At 34.0% G+C, this 17,687-nt stretch overlaps 2 protein-coding genes across 4 annotated transcripts; both read right to left on the bottom strand.

The window, feature by feature from the left end:
• Positions 1–526: 526 nt before the first annotated feature.
• Positions 527–8,372, bottom strand: LOC133803732 (uncharacterized). 2 transcript variants are annotated; one of them, XM_062241845.1, is made up of 17 exons: positions 8,070–8,372; positions 7,933–7,975; positions 7,517–7,638; positions 7,056–7,163; positions 6,278–6,422; positions 6,074–6,165; positions 5,452–5,545; positions 4,840–5,344; positions 4,526–4,668; positions 3,979–4,340; positions 3,718–3,885; positions 2,450–2,740; positions 1,893–2,312; positions 1,762–1,806; positions 1,585–1,670; positions 1,027–1,111; positions 527–807 (listed from the first exon to the last, which is right to left on the bottom strand). In XM_062241845.1, exons 1-17 carry the CDS (start codon positions 8,247–8,249, stop codon positions 730–732), a joined length of 2,967 nt encoding a protein of 988 aa, XP_062097829.1. In that variant the 5' UTR covers positions 8,250–8,372; the 3' UTR covers positions 527–729. The 2 variants fall into 2 exon arrangements, with proteins under 2 accessions (XP_062097829.1, XP_062097830.1); XM_062241846.1 differs by lacking the exons at positions 7,933–7,975; positions 8,070–8,372 and having other exon boundaries at positions 7,503–7,626.
• A 1,028-nt stretch (positions 8,373–9,400) lies between these two features.
• LOC133805387 (ubinuclein-1) lies at positions 9,401–16,641 on the bottom strand. 2 transcript variants are annotated; one of them, XM_062243560.1, is made up of 13 exons: positions 15,993–16,641; positions 14,873–14,959; positions 14,668–14,760; positions 14,466–14,542; positions 13,341–13,941; positions 12,440–12,539; positions 12,196–12,305; positions 12,016–12,102; positions 11,753–11,878; positions 11,436–11,573; positions 11,286–11,333; positions 10,735–10,836; positions 9,401–10,192 (listed from the first exon to the last, which is right to left on the bottom strand). In XM_062243560.1, the coding sequence occupies exons 1-13, from the start codon at positions 16,224–16,226 to the stop codon at positions 9,722–9,724; spliced, it is 2,274 nt and encodes a 757-aa protein (XP_062099544.1). In that variant the 5' UTR covers positions 16,227–16,641; the 3' UTR covers positions 9,401–9,721. The 2 variants fall into 2 exon arrangements, with proteins under 2 accessions (XP_062099544.1, XP_062099545.1); XM_062243561.1 differs by having other exon boundaries at positions 12,016–12,099.
• Between the last annotated feature and the right edge of the window lie 1,046 nt (positions 16,642–17,687).

The raw sequence follows: 17,687 nt of genomic DNA, 5'->3' as shown, positions 1-17,687 counted from the left end.
TTCCTTCCCAACAATTTTCTTGGCTTTTTTCATTTTTGTCATGAAACATGCTAAAAATATTTATAGACACTAATACAAAGGTGAAATCTATTTTTTTTAACAAAGTGATTTAATCACATATATGATTACAAAAAGAAGTATTAAAAGTGGAAGAATCTATTACATCCAATAAGCTCATTATCTAGCTTCAGGACATTAGACAACAAACCTTTAAAAACAAAAAACAAACCACATAATACATAATACATGTTCCTAATCGGAAGGAAATCTACTTAATGACATTAAACTTGAAACTCGCCCTAGCATAGGAAAATATTATATGCAAACAGTTTTTTTTTTTTTCAATTTGGCTATGAATAAATGCACAGTGAAATAGAGATTCATGCATTGTCCTCTTGTAGCCTAACGACCACCTTCCCATTTCTCTCTTACCTGATTCAATAGATAGGCAGCCTAGGGGAAAGCAGCAAATTTAGCTTTAAAATTTGAATAGCCAGGAAATAATGAGATGCTTTAATACTATATCTAATAAGAAATGCAGCTTAAATTGGATTCTCTTGATGCTTTGAAACTCATTGATGGACAGTGAATACAGAACAAAGTCATTTCTCCAAAGGGATACCATGTCAAGGAGAAAAAAACCTGAATCAAATGCCAGACATGAGATAACTCTCCCGTAATTTTAAAGACAATTTTCTTTGTTTGGTCATTTTTACAGGAGCTAGTATCTCAAGTCATACTACTCCGGGTACGGACCCTGTCAATAAGCATTTGCCTGCCTGACAAATCTTCTTCATAACCAACAACCTGCATTTGCAGCATTAAGCACTAAGAATGGGATGGAAAACATCATGCCAACAAAATGGGCCAAGATTTGCATTTAAATCAAACTGACAAGTGCATATTTCACTTCAAGTTAATAGCAAATGAAACAACTTTAGCCATAAATAAATACAGATTAAACACTACGAATCTGTAATTCAATGCAAACAATCATAAAAATTTGCAAGGAGTAAAGGATTAAACCTGGGAGTCGGTCTGTGTTTCACTAAATCCATCATACATGCCCATGTTTCCATCTCTAGAAGAATTGTAGTTGTCATCCTTTCTCCTATAAATGATCTCAACATCTTAGTCAAAATAAGGTAGGTTTCGCAAATTCATTTATATGTAACCCACACAGCATGAGGTTATACAGAAATTCAGCAAATCACCCATATGTGGTTGATGAAAAAACTACAAGACCACAAAAAAATGAGTTGAGTTTTTGTGTGTGGGTGAGTTTTTTCCAGCATGACTAAAATGATATATGCAGTTACTATAGCACAAAACAATTGCCTATGTGGTTGCTATAAATATTTATTTATGTACATACGTATGTAGATGTATCTCTATAACTAAATAGGTGAACTGGGTGGGGGAGAGATTTAAGAGTTGACACTTACATTAAGTTTTTTCATTAAGATACAGAAGATCCATGTACTTGGATACTTCAACACCATGCAAAACATCTTACCTTTTTATTTTCCTTAAATCATTCTATAAAGGTAACACAAGTAGCAAACGTAAATAAGATGCAGCCACCTGTTTAACCAGTGTTTAGATAAACCAACAATGGAATGTGTATCTGAATGGTCTTGGCCGAGAGTTGAGCAATTGGATGAGAAAAGCTGTTTTATAATCAAGGACTACAACTAATGTGGAAAATAATAATAAATATTTTTTTTTAAAAAAGGTGACAAAAAGAGGACACAAGGATACACTTTCATCGCAACCAGTCCTCCCTGGTGACTTCTGATCATGAATCTTTGCAAAAGAAAAGATGGACAAAAATCAGAAGACAAATAAACTCAAAATCAACAAAGCAATTAAAGAATGGCCAGTGTACTTACCTTACTAGTCTGCTCTAACAAGTCCTCAATTGCTGCAGCTACATCAGGAACAACATGAGACGCTTCATCTGTATCCTTGGACACATCATCTCTGATGGAATTAGCATTGTTGATGGAAACACTTGGATGTACCCCATAAGAAAGCAGATCCTTTTGACCATCATCTTCCAAAAGCCTTGCCTTTTTATGCAATGCACTAGTATGTTTAGCTCCTTCTCTGAAACTTTCAGTTCTACTGCCAATAATTCCAGTTAATGATGTTTTAATCTCTTCTGATTGACTTGGAAACTGGGATGGAACGTCTCTAGATATCATTCGAACAGCTTGTGTAGGAAACTGGCTCATAGTACACAATCCAGCCTCTTGGTCTTGAGCAGTAATTTCTTTTGGAGAAAATTGATTCAGAGGAACTAGTTTGTTCTGTCAAAAAGTGGAGATTTATAGCATAATTACTTCAGTATGTCAACAGTAACAAAAGACTGTTAGCATGAATGCCCACGAGCAGAGACATGGGATACACCTATATGTATAAGTGCATTCATAGTACGGAATAATACCTGCTTCACACAATCATATATCCAATCAGATGTAATTGTATGTATTCCCCATTTACAAGCAGCCTCATACTTAGGTCCACTTGCAAATTTACAAATGAGATGAGTGACCTTCTTTGTCAATGTCTCTACTAATTTAGCTCCAAGAACAAAGCACAAATTTTTCAAAAGCAGCCGATCTTTCTCTTCATATTGCGAAACACAAAATCGAAAGTTTTCAAATCCAGGGAAAGGAATCCGGCAGGGGAGTGGAGAATATAGAATGTGATCATTAACATTAAGCAAACATCCATCCTTCAAAAGCAACATTTTCCCACCATCAGCTTCCATTATACAAATAAATCATGAAACAGCTCAGATTCTCAGCATGATAAATCTAAAGATTAGATTGCCCACTGGTGTCCACTAACAAAAAAATAATCCAATTTTTTAAAACACCTATTGAATAGAAAAAGAATTCCAAAAATAGAAGGATAAAGTATCCCCATAGAAATAGAAACAACAAAAGCATTAGCTAAAAAGAAAAACTGAAGAAAAAAACACTTAATAGATTACATTATTTTTCCAGCCAAGTGTGATTAGGGACAATGACAAAACCCTAACTAAGAACATAAAATGGCATATACTAATAACTTAAGAATTAAGCCCTTAAATTATAGACCGTTCGATAGTGGTTAAAGTCGTATTTAGAATATATTTTATTGGGAGAAAAAGTAGCACTAAAATCTTGTTTGATTTTGAAACAAATACTTACTGTGATACCATATCGACAATTAATTGATGAAAAATAGCTTGTTCGGTGTGGTTGTCTTCTTAATTCCTACTTTTATCATACTGACTGCCCAACAAAATAAGGCATCTTAAATTGTTAAACATGAACTAGGACTATCAGAACCCACAATCCACCCACTTGCCTAAAATCTACTGAAAATGGGACCAGATTTCGATATTAGGATTAAACCAAAGAGGGGGAGGGGGTTGTCAGACTCAAAACATATCATATCTTACTAAATAATCTAACCAAAAAAAAAACAGCAATATGTCATACAAAAAGAGAAAAAACAATACAACAGATACAAATCAGTGCTCAGGTGATAACTTTTACAAACATGAAGCAAATAATTTCAAATAACCTTCACAATTTCCTCTCTCCACTGCATTCAAAAGTAACATATAAAGACCCACCTTCATCAAGATATTATCAACCAAAACAACAGATTGAACTAGCAGTAGATTTTAGTAAAAGGCATATTTAAAATTATGCATCACACCTCTAAACATGAGCGGATCCAGTGGCTTGATACCCATGTAGTTTGGGAAGCATAAACTAACTTTGGTGTTACACCATGACACTCAACTGTGAAGTTTACACTCTGCTTCAGAAAAGCATCAACTACCTCACCTCCTCCTTGTTTTATCCATTGTACAATTTCACCTTTCTGGTAAGAAAGATCCAGAATCAATAAGTATATTTTTTTTTAAAACAAAACATCGAAGATTGTCCCATATGATACGAATTTTTAAAAACTTACCCGCTCTTCAGGAAAGGAACTTGAGAATCCAAATATTTTACCAGCAAATACATTTGAAATTTTCCCATTTTGAGTACTTGAATCAAGTCGTACTCTCTTTGGAACCTTATTCTTATCACTTACTTGACCCTTACTTTTATCATTTACAGCAGTAACGTTACGCCGCTGCAATGATTTTGCTGCAGCTGCCATAAAGTTGACATCACTCGTGTTGATTTCTGGTTTTTTTTCTTTGTTTCCGTCCAATGGTGATGGCATTCCAATTCCACCTCTTACGCTACCAGATAAAGGATTAGATGGCATGCTTGAATGAACAGCAGAGACTTTATCTTGATTTAGACTGGTCAATCCCGTAAGTGCTCCTTCAAGAAAGCATTTAAGAGCCATAAAACCAGGAAGTGTAATTAGAGAATAGAGAAACAAGCATAATAGCATATCAGAACAAGCATACTGACAATTAAATTTCCAACACCAATAGCAATATACACAACTTTGAACATAAACTAATAATACAAGAGGAAGGACTTCTACAAAATAATTAGCAAACCTTTAGGAAGAAGTAAATCATGTGCAATATGTCTTTGGTCAACATGGATCTCTTTTTTTTTACGATCACAATCTTCAAGCCAGGTGGTCCTAACCACCTGAATGATACCAAAAGCTGCCAGACTCCTTACCTCCTTCTTTTCACTGGGAAATTGCATAAACTTATAAGGATAATTACAAAGTAAATACATAACACAAACCTTTCTAATTCATCATTCTAAGTGAGTGTAAAAATTAAATATCAATTCTACTAGCACCAAAGGACATATGGCCCAATGAGACAAACACATAGAAAGGTTGCATAAGAAAACTTACATCTCCGAAGGAGTTCCAACTACTATATGTGTCAATTTATCATTGAACATAACATATCGGGAGCCCCCTCCTCTACGAACCATATTAATTAGTCTGCGCATTTCAGAAGCTTCAAAGCCAATAAGTAATATTCTACACTCTGACAAGTAGAGGTCACTGTCTTCAGATTGAGAATCATTAGCTACACAATCATCAAGGTTTGTCAGATTTATTTCACTTCTTTGAGACTGCAAACTAGGTTCTACACTATCACTCTGTTTAACATTGGCTGGAGCATCAGGGAATGTAGAGCACATCCTTTGTGAGAGGGTAGCTTCTACATCTGGATCCACAAAACCAGCACTATGGATCATTGTTGAATTGGTGTCTGTAGCCACTGAGGATGGTGCAGATTGCAAATTGCCAATATCTTTGCCTTGGCTAAGCTGCGTTTTTACACCTCTTATACTTTTATTTGAAGATACAGAACCATCCTGAACAGGATAGGACTCCTCATTAAGACGTGCTAATCACCAGGGGGAAAAAAAACATATCTAACGTGAGATGCAAATCATAGAATCCCATAAGAGAATTATATAAATTAACTATCCAAAACATATTAACAAAGATTACCTCTTCTAGCTACAGACTGATCAAACCATTTGCGAGTAATGATATGAATGTGGCCCCATCTCCGGGCCACCTTATATTTGTCACCTTCAGGAGCTTACAAACAGTCAAGAGTACAAATCCATGTCTGCTTGAATTATTTTCATAAGAGAGTAAAAGAGGAAATAGGTGCTAATAGAGAGGTGATCATAAAGTAATAACGAGAAAAACAGTCACAAGATGAGCAAACATAACATCAAGTAAGAGCGCAAGGATTACTTTTCATAACCACTTTGTAGAATAATAATAATAATAATAATCAAACATGAAGTCCTCTTACAGAAATGCAAATCTTAATGAGAATCTTGTTGCATTTTTGGGTTACTTGAATTTATATATTACAAAAAAAAAAACCCAACAATACATGTACACAACAGTAACAGCAACAAGTCAATACTACCCAAAGACAAACAGGTTATGTAATTAGTGAAAAAATGTTGTGGATATTCAAACTATGTACAGTCAAATAAAAGGAAGAAAACAGATCTGTGTAGCCCGTTCTTAAATCAAATACAACTAGGTGTAGTTTACATCATAACTGATTTTAAAACCAAGACCTTTCTCAAAGGGAGCCACAAAAGGATATATCAGAAATAAGGTGTGTGCACTTCTTGGTAAGTTCAGCAGAATACTTTCCACCATGTTGTATAATAACTTTTTCCATTTCCTTCCTTTCATCTGAGAGAACAAGACAAATAAGCAGCACACCAAAAAAGGAAAAAAAAAAAAGCACAGCACACACATAAACACTGCAACATGATACACCGAGCAGAAAGCATAGCTTAAATACCTGCTGGAATTCTGGTGACACAAATAGTCAATCCAGAAAAAGGGAGGAGTCTAAATGATTCATGGGGAATAATTCGATGCTCATTCCAGCACTGATACAACCAATCCACTGTAATAATTGGTTTCTTCAAGATGTGTACAGCCCACTGCATAGACAGGGAAAGTGTAAGTCACAAGAGACCTACAAATAAGAAATTGACCATTCTATAACACCCTTTTTTAAAAAGGATCTACTATATTTTATTGTGTTTTTTCAAATGCTTACTAGTCTTTTCTTTTATATTAATTTTAAACTATAATTAATCAACAAACTTTAAGATGTTCATCATTTCCATTTCCTAATGAAAAACATTTAACAACAGTATAGAACTCACCAACCACCTCAAAATGATTGCCTCTTACTAATCTCCTCTTCAATGTATCTAATTATAACTCACAAAGATATAGAAGGCTTACAATATACGTAAAATACATTGGCTAATCTTTTTTTGAATATTTTCTTACATGAACAAATTTATAGAGCCAGTAATTTATTCTGAACTACATAGTCTAAAATGAGCTACAAGAAAACCAACCAAATATTTCTTACCCACTAACTCTATTATAAAACAACTTTTTTAGAGCCTTAGACAACAGTATATTGTTATGGTAAAAATGTTAACAAGGACCAGGAATAGAAGATGTGAAATTACCGTACCTACCTAAAGCTCATCCACTTGGTACTGTATAGTAACAGTGCAATTTTTGTGAAAGAAAAACAAGCACTTTAAGGAACCAACCTTGTATTTCGCAGCAAGAACATTCTTTGCAATCACAAAGCAAACGTCCAAAGATGCTTTAGTCTGAAATACTCCCCCCATTGCTGTTACTAACTTTTCCATCTTACTCTGCAATGAAACGTTATTAAACAGAAGAATAAATAAAGATGGTTGAGTAAGTAATACGAAATCCCTAAAATCATATTCTCTGTGACTAATATATTACAATGTAACTCATGCATTTCTGTTGTAATTATAATTTGCATAAAGCTGAGATGTCTCCAATTTTATTTCAAGTAATAACAACCTCTCAGAAAATAATGCAGGGTGGGAGAATGTAACAGGAGATTCACATGCATTCACAACTATAAACAATAACTTAGGTCAATGGAAAAGTAATGTAAACTGGAATGTCTAACAGCATCTTGTAGGAAGCGGTTTAAATGTTAAAGCAAACATATCACGCACCAGAAACAAGATACCTTTTCATCCACGTCAAAACCAGAGGCCAGAATTTTGACACCATCCATTGCAAGGCAACAGCTGAACCCTTGTTTTGGCAGAGCCCTATGCTCTTTCGCACATGAAAACACACATTGCGGACCTGCCAACAATACAATTAGAAACATGAACTAATAAATAATCTTGACCTCCTAGATTGTCAGTATCAAAGATTAAACAGAACAAACTCATGCAGCTCTATACTACGCTATTTCAAGTATAAGTTCACACAAATTTGCTATATGATCCAAAAATACTCAAATTGAAAAGCCAGCGTCCATGGGCCACTAATTATCCACTAGGCCACTGATTCAAAATCAGATAAACATTCCAAAAAAAAAACCACAAAATTGTCCAAATGAAAACAAACAAACTCAAAAAAATTTCGAAAACTCACCAAGCAAATTACAGCCCTTGGCTCTGAGATCTTCAAACTTCTCCTGAAAAAATTCAATTCGCGCAGAGAAATCAGAGACCAAAAAACGAGCAAAAGAACAACAAAATCAAGAGGTGAAAGTCAGGAGGCTTCTTAACATGATCGGGAGAAGAGATAATGTGGAAATCTTCGGGGCCGGAGCGAGAAGGATCGGAACAAAGGAAGACCTCGGCGCCATTGTTCTTGAGAGCGTCGTGAAGAGCGTCGAAGATTTCAGGAGGCACGAGTTTCCGCGACAAGAAAACGTTGGCTCCGTCAAACGACTTCGCCTTCAGCATCTTCTCCAATTGGCGCTTAGAGGAGAGGAGTTCCTCTCAAGCTGCTTTGGTTTGGGGATTTCTAGTTCTACCAGTGACTGACGACTGGACCGGAACGAGGGTTAGCGACCAAGAAGAAAGCGCGGGAACTCTGTTAAGTAGTTAACTAGTTAAGTAGTTTTTTTTTATTGTCGTTTATTTGGATCGAACCGGTGAGGTGATAATAGATAAGCATTGTCGTTTATGTGGATAGAAACATGTCAGTCAATTTTGGTACCAATATTCACTCTCGATTAAATATTCCCTAAAAAAACACACTACTAAAAAAAGAGCATATGTTATTTGTTAGTTCATGCATAAAATATAATTAAGGAATTAAAGGATAATGATTGGTAAAATATAGTTTAATTGTGCTTTTTTTAAAAGGAATTTTTTATTGCAATCAACCATCCTCGCCAATTTTGGTAAGCAATACATCATTCAATTATATCTATTGATAAAGAATCAAATTCTTCCACAAGAATAATATTTGTCAATATATGTACCACTTTTAACAAAATAAAAGGGAAAAACATGGCAAACTGACATATAATGTTGAATATTCCCAACAATAAGATTTCAGCTCTCAAAAGAATATATAGTCTGTCTCCTCTCCTATTAATTATTTGATTACTACTAAATATATAAATGTGATAAATTAAGACATAAAAAAAGATTAATATTGTAATTTTACAAATAATTTTGATTCTAATAAGATAAGTTTTTTTATTTAAAATTATTTATATTTATATAGATTCTTGTTTTGAGTTAAATTAAATTTGCGATTGGCTTTTTTGTTTTTTGTTTGAACGAGAATGTCAAAAAAAAATATTAATTGATAGATATTATGCAGAGATAAAATGTATTTCTAATTTACTGAGATAATTTTGTGAAGAAAATAAAATGAAAAGGTGTGAAAAAAAAATTAAAAATTTATAAGGATTGAAAAAATTATACTACTAAAAAAAATTGCCCTTCTTAACATGAGCATCATTGGATCTTGATGTAAAAGATATTACTACCTAAACCAAGTAGGAAGTCTATCCTCAAAACTTTCTTTTACTAAGGAAGTATTGCCTTTCTAAAAAAAAAGAATAATAATAATAATGATGATGAAATGAATAAGGTACAACTTTAGTGAAGATCCGACCATCAATTTGGAAAGAAAGAAACTTGTCAACTTAGCTTGTTAAGTGAAGAGTTTTTCACACTGCACCAGCATTAGGGAATTACAGTACAACTTTCTGCTATCTCTATATAAAGGCATACATCTAATCCATAAACAAGGTAGCACGAAATGACACTTAATTACAAAAATGGTAACACAAAAAGTTGGTCACAAAGAGTGAAGCCAACCCACGAGAAAGAACTATTGAAAAAAAAAAATAGGAACTTTCTTACAAGAGCAATTTGAAGATGAAAAATACTTTTCTAAGTGAGGAAATAATATCATGTCAGCTTGATTGTTCGAGGCTTGAAAGGACAGTGGACTGAAGGTTTGGTTTAAGTGGTAGAGTTGCAGACTGTTTGAGCGACTTCTGTCTTTCCTCTCCCTGTTGAGATGGTAACTTTTCTGCCCGGAGACGAGTTTCATCCAACTCTAATTCTGGCTTTCTCTTCACCTTCTTCTTTGTCACCACGGTACTGTCTCCCGCCCTAGCCTCATCTGGGGAGTGGCTTGAAGTTCCCTTGAGTTTTTCTTGTTTTACCTTGTCGAAGCTCTGTACATTTATTGGACTGGGTGTCCGCATGACCGCTGTTGCTGTTGAAGCAGAAACTGACTTGTTTGCTGAACTATGACTAGCAGATTCAGTAGCCAACCTTTCTCGTGTGTATTGTGGCTGCAAAATGGAACCAGCCTCAACTCTAACACCCTCCTCTGTTTTAGAGGCTAACATCTTTTTCCTCCTTATTTTCTCCTGATCCTGAACAAAGAAAACTCAACCTTAACCTTAACAATTGTGTGAACAAAGAAACTAAATCAAACACCAAAAATCAGTATTAGAAAACAAACTACTCCTTTCTTTCCCAACGCTTCAAAGGTTCCTCTTAACAAAAACAACACTCCTTTCTAACAAGAATTTAGCTGTCACAGAAAATGTATTACCTGCAGCAGCTTTTTTTTAAAGTTCTAGAAGTCTTAAATTATCATGTAAACCATTTAACAGAAAAGACAACAAATGGGAAGTAGAAACTTGGAAATAAATTTAAGAGCTTCCCAGCCAATGATCGGCAAATGAAACATGTGCGACATTATTTTGTCAAGAAATGCTGAAGAATACACTACACATAATAAACTGGGATTAAAAAAAAAGACTTTTAAATGTGTCAAGACCCTAAAGGGAAAAAAATATAAATTTCTTCTAGCAAGAATTAAAAGGTCCAACTCCATAAGGCTCAAAAATATATTTTTTTATAGAAAGTCACAGTATGGAACACAATCTGGGTGTACAGGATAAGGACATACCTTTTTACTGTTATATAGTGTTCTTCGCCTATCTTTTGCCCGACATATTGCACGTTTGATCCCATGGTTATCCATGAAACCATTTGGCCATAATTCTGCAAGCTGTATTTACATGAGATTGGACATGTTATGAAAGCTCCATGACGTTGAAAGAAGTTTGACTAACCACAGAAGTTTGATACAAAGCTCTTCACACAGATGACCTTTACAGAAAATGGAAAGAAAAGTTTTATAACACCACCATTTATGAAAATTAACTACAGTGTATCACATAGCTTTTGCCTGGTAAAATTGAGAACTTCCAAAATCTACTTGGATAAAAAAATAGATGGGACGAGATGTCAAAATGGGGAAGAAGAAGAAAGAGTATAGAATCCTAAAATTTGTATTTGGGAATTTGAATTCAAAAGCAAACAATTCAGAAATACAAGAATTAATTTGGCTGCTTTCATGATCCAGCAGCTTACAAAGATTTTTATATTGTACACTTTAGGAAGCGCTCAAAAGCCCTAAGTGAAAAAAGTTAAAAGAAAGAAACATCAAGGAAATACCTCTGCATAAAGCCTTCTAATTTGAGGACCTGCATCGTCATCCAGACCCTGAAACCATTAACCAATAAAGATCAAAGAATAACATAAAACAACAAAAAGTTTAGTAAGACACAGAATATCAGAGCAAGCATTGCAAACACAAAACAGTACATCAACATAAAGGTCATAGAGATCACAGATCTTGTCCTCCAATGCAGCATCCATACTGAACTTTCTTTTAGAAACTTCTTTTTGTTCAGTAGCAATTTCTTGAAAATCGTCTGATGCTCCAGCTTGTTGCTCCAAGGCCTGAAGAATACATATTATGTATACCAAGCCAATTGTCTAGAGTTAACTTTTGATAAGAAATTGTGAAAGGTTACTCACTCATGTTTTTCGTATGCAATCAAAAGAAGAAGAAGAAACGAGAAACAAAAATAAATGATCTAGCACTTGGAACAAGTAAACAATATTTCTCCAAATCATACCTTCAACTCCATAGAGGGTGCTCGCAATTTAATCATGTCTATGACTTCCTTCTTTACCAGTTGAAACCTATCATTTGTCTCCTGTTTTGCCGACAAACCCATACTAATCATGACTTTCAAATTTCTCTGCAGCAAAATTACATTGCCAAAAGATCAGTGACATAATAATTGCCTACCCAAAAAAAAAAATACTAGTCAGATGAAAGTAAGCAGCCCACCAAACTCATAGGGCAGTTAATTACATCTTAATGAGAATTTCATACCTTTAATGTTCTCAGCTGAATTAAGTGACCCAGAATACTCATAAGGCGGTTGAGTAGTTCTTTCGAAACTTTTCCGTGGCTAGCCTGCTGCATTGAAATACAAATTCCTTTAGAATGTAAAAATTTATTGAAGTACAGAAGAACTCAATTGTGAAATTTCAATCAGGTTTTCTAAAGTACCGCTAATCGGGCAACTTTGGCAAGCTTCATTTTTATTTCTCTAGGCAATCTCCTTTTAATAGCCTGTGATGAATTATCTGCCTCTTGACTTTCCACAGTAGGCGGCCTTGCTGTAATATTGTACATAAATATTTCACTATTTCCAGAAGAAAAATGATCCTAAAATTATCTTTTGTTAACCAAGAAAACTAGCATAATATACCATCAAAATAAAAATAAATGTTGGGAGAACATTAAGTCTTACATTCTGCAACCATCTTCTCTAACTCCCTAATAGCCTTTTCAAGTATTGAACCTTTTGGCCTTGCATTAGAACCATCCTTTTTGTGCATGTGTGATATTTTCTGCATAGATAAATTCAAAAAGAAAAGAGGCATCAGGCATCATAGATAAAGCATATGAGATGAAACAATTGCCATAGATTTCTGTATAACCATGAAATACAGAGATCATAACAAGAACCTTCAAAGTTTCCACAATAATTAACTTGATCTGCTCATCCTCAAATCAAACTCAGACACACTCCAAATAGTAATATATAGAGAATTATAGGGATAAAGCAGGCTGTCTTCCCTTTCTGTGACAGTCAACTCACTCTTAGACATCCCCAAGATATAATGCTTTATTTATCCCAAATAAAGTAAACTGCTTTTGGGAACGTGTATTTGTGTTGCACATCTTACAAAGAAGCCATAGGAACAAGTCAGACGACTAAGGTTAAAGCAAATAAATGGCTGGGTGGCTGGGTTACAATCAAGCCCAAATTTAAAAGTTTTTAATTTCATGGTAAAGGGCAACTTCTCTCACATATTATATGACTGATTTACTTGAGATGCCTATTACAATGCTTACCATTTGCAATAAATGGAAGGGAAAAAAAATTAATTGTTCAACAACAATGACCTCTCTGCACACTAACAAGACATGTCTGTTACATCTTCGTGACCGAACAATGTTCAGACTTGAAGTATCTTGCAACCTATTTAATTTTCTTTTTGATAAGAAACACAGGTTGTTAATAATAAAAGATGACAAGACTGCAACCTATTTAATGATTCCATGCAATACACAGAATCAATGGTTTGAACCACGCATTACTTTAACAATGAAAACTAACAAAGAGATTGAGAACAAGAAATACTAACTGTCATTGGAGCAGAGTACTTTCCCTCGAAGGTGTTAACATCAGAAAGTTCACGGTTGCCATTTTTTTCCCTGGCCCGAACTGATAAATCCAATTCATCAACACCACTAGATGGTTTCCCAGATTGGGATTTGGACTGTGCATAGGCACCTTTATCATGATGTTTTGAATGTGAGGAATCAGAGGATACAGCCATTTCTTTAAACTTGCTACTTGGATCTTTAGAAAATAAGGCTCCTGTCTTCTGCTTTTCAATATCCTTTACCTCAGCTAATATCATAGTAGTATCTCCATTTGAAACTTTCAGAACAGAAGGATCTATTAATGTTTTTGACTCGGAGGATTTCTTCTTAGCACCAAATACTGTAGCATTCAACTGATTCTGAAATTTCATATCTTCACCGCGTTCACCGGATACAGCTACTGCTTGAGTAGTGGTAGACAAAGTCTTTGCAGGTGCTGATGTATTCTTACCAGTAGCCATTTTGCCTAGTTTTGCAAGTTTATTTTGCAAACGACCATCATCATTTTCACCATTACCCTTTGCCAAATCCTTTCTTCGCCTTTTCTTTGGTTGCTGGCTAGGTAATGCAGTAGATTCACTTTCTCATCGAAAAGAGATCAAAACAAGAAAGAAAGAAGTCAAAACGAAAATATTGACAGCACTGAATATTGATTATACTGAGGAATCAAACTTATCTATAAATATACATATGTGTTATATTTATTCCACACAGCATAAATTACTTAGAAACTAATAAAATATTAACATATTATTGCCTTCAGCCTTTAAATTATTAGCTTGTTTCATGCATGATACATAGATATAGATAGATGTGTGTCTACTGTCTGCATGAAAATCTAGTGCTCATGTCATCATGTGGCTAAATTTATATCATTCTACAATTACAAAAATAAAATACTGGTAAATATTCATTATTCAAGCAATTAATATTAGTTTAAAATTTCTAAAACAATTCCTTCATAATAATGGGCAGAAACAGGAATATTCAATGTTTGTTAAGGTTTAGGAGATAAAATAGCCATAAAAAAACTAAAAAAATAATATAAATATAGAAGAGGAAGAAGAAGACACAACACAGTAGAAAATTTTAAAGAAACCCACATGCGTTCCAGTTGTCCTCTGTTAACAAAAAATCCGTCATGCTTTATGGCTGAATTATCAACTTCAAAATATTCATCCTGCAAAGGCAAAGTAAAATAAGGGAATGTTGTTGTTAAAACAATATATGCTATAACATTAAGTAGCTAGTGCAGCAGAAAAAAAAATCAATATAGAAGTGATTAAAACGGATATGTAGACTAACCAACTCAGCATCATCGATGAAGGAGTCTTCTGTATCATATTGATCATCATCAGGCATGTCATTGTGATCTTCATCATCACTACTATCTTTCCCCTGACATAAATTATATTAAGCATTAGTATAGCATATACAATATTTTGAGGCCAAAATTCTTGATACAAGAAAAAGTTGCTAGCAAGACAAGTTTTTCAATGAAATTACATACCATATAAAGTCGTTCAATCTTCTCAATAACAGCACTAAAACGACTTGGTGCAGTCTCATCTTTAACTTCTTCACCATCCTGTTGCACCTAAAGTGAAGCAAAATTTAAAAATAAATAAATAATAATCACCTTCTGCTTGATTTTTCAGATCATTAAGAATCAGCGCCGTAAACAAAGCTTATAGTAATATCATAGAATGATACAATTTTTTTAAAGGTGATGCAAGAATAATCTTCATAAAAAATAAAAGTACAAAGCATGAATATTGCAGTAATATTATGCATAAAACAGGCAATTAAAATTTTCAGCTACAACCTACAAACATATATGATTTTATACAAACATGTCATCAGTAAGAAAACAAATTACAGATTGAATAGCATACACAGAAAGGAAAAGAAGTGAGCATATTATGTCATAAACCTAAACTCGTAATTATTAAGAACGCCAAGAAAAATCCAGATAAATTAATTTTTCGCCAAAATAATTAGCGATACAAGGGATGCCAACAAAAACAGCCCAACGGAAATAGCAAATGGCATAAATCTGCATAAGTTGAATGGCTTTGCACTCTTCAAAAATGTGCATAATAGATTTTCTAGTTCTAGCTAGATATTTCAAACATGTCAAATTATAAGTAACAAAAATTCTCAAGGGAATCCTGCAACTTTTTTCAACAACCTGCTGGTAAAGGAGGAATCATGAAGATTAAATTAATTCCATCAGTGCCAAAAACCAAGGAAACAAATCTAGTTTGTGGCAATTCAATTGAACTTTTCATTTTAATGGCATGTCAACCTTAAAGTGTGCTAGACGTGAAAAAAGATGCCTTTGACATCTGCCTACATTCAATTTTGTTCGGGAAATAAACGAAATTAATGGTTAGTTACTCGGAATGATTTTCTCAGTACATTTTTCACGTAAAGGGAGAACTAGAACGAAAAACTACGATAACATATACCAACCCAGTTCATGAAATTTAAAACCTATTAACAACAACAAAAACAAAAATAAAAGCGAATTCAGTTCAAGACAATAACCCAATTGTGATTCACAGTAACCAAAGCAAAACAGCCAAAATCCATTAAAACGATGCACATATAAAATCATAATGTCTCACCGCCACCGGAGCGATACGAGACTCGAGACGGGGATGAGCATTGACAGGAGGCAGCTCAGGGGCGGAAGTAGAAGAAGACCCATTGACCTTATTAGCGTCCTTCATGAGCTTCTTCCACGAGACTATGGTAGTCTCACCGGGACGAAGCTCCATCGTGAACATTTGCCGGTCGCCGGACTTGAAAAACGACGACGAAACCCTCGATGATTCACCGCCGCGCTTCTCTTGCTCCATCGAAATGGAAGCTCAGGGCTACAGAGAATTCTAGGGAATTGGGGATCGAAGATTCGAGAATTAAGATGCGAGCGACATAGGGGGGAAAATAAATTGAAAAAAAAAATTAATATATGTCTAAACCCCAGCCCTAGAAAAACGAACACAACAACAATAATAGTATAATAAATGAGCAAAAGAGATTGAGCGGGATTAGAAGGAAGTAGGTCTTTAACTGGAAAAATAACTGCGTATTGAAAAAATTTCTCGCTCTTTCTCTTCCGAGAAAGTGAGAAAGTGAGAGGAGGAGGGAAAAGGAAAAGGAAAAGGGTGAGGGGCCAGCCAGGGTCCGGGATATGACGGGTACACTTGACCGGATCGGATCCTAACCCGACTAGTTCCCTCCTTTAAAAGCCAAATGGTTGCCGCCCTGATATTATTAATGGCTTCTCAATTAGCCGGTGATTGACTTGTATTATACGATTCATGGACCACGTCCTTTTCGGGTCGGACTGTCGAAACAAGTATCCGAAAATAGTGTACAAAAGAAGAGCATTGTCCTTATTAATACTATTTTCTTCTTTTGTTTTAATTTTATATCGTAGTTTTGGACCTCATGTTGCGTTTTTAAAAAAATATATATATAAATTATTCGATAAATTTGGTCAAAATATATTTTTTAAAATATCCAAACACTCTTTATTTTTTATTAATTGATTAATTATAAAAAGTAAAACCTAATCATTTTTTAATTTATTAATTTAAAATAAAAAAAGTATCTATATCATGAGGCCCAATGGACTGCAAAACATCAATTTAGTATTGATCTTGCATCATATATCACTTTAATGGGACTGCAAATGGCACAGCAAAATAGTGGACATGAACAGTGCCACGACATTATTGATGTGACACTATTTACCATGGCAAAAAAAAAATTGGTTTTAGTGTTTTATATTAATATTTTATAAATATAAATATATGTATATTATTTAATTTATAAGGTAAAATAAGGGTTTTTTTTATTAGGGTACAAATTTTTAATATGATATACATAAATAATACTACCTATACATATTATAATAATAATACAAAACATATACCAAAACATAAAATAATTATAATTGTATTGATGATAGCGTTTCATTTTATATTTCACAGCTCTACCAAAAAAAATCATTAAGAACCATATGAGTCTGCCAAAAATTCAAATTTTGAATGTTTTTGCAGCAAAATATCACCAGAAAACCAAATAACACAATAGCTTTTTTTCAATCGCGCGTTACTAAATAAAAAAATATATTCTGATTCAAATATGTTTTCAATATATTGAAAATAAAAAATAAGTAGTGTAATGGGATGTTAGTATAGGGGTATATTTTTTTACCAATTTTGTTTATTTCTTAATATCTATGTTCTTTATGAGAATTAAATTTGTAAAATTATGTTTATATTTTTAGAGACTTGAAGCATGTAAAAATC

This window comes from Humulus lupulus, chromosome X (genome assembly GCF_963169125.1).
Source record: "Humulus lupulus chromosome X, drHumLupu1.1, whole genome shotgun sequence".
NCBI classification, from domain to species: Eukaryota; Viridiplantae; Streptophyta; class Magnoliopsida; order Rosales; family Cannabaceae; genus Humulus; species Humulus lupulus.
The sequence above is the reverse complement of the archived record's forward strand: the minus strand, read 5'-3'. Positions and strand labels throughout refer to the sequence as shown.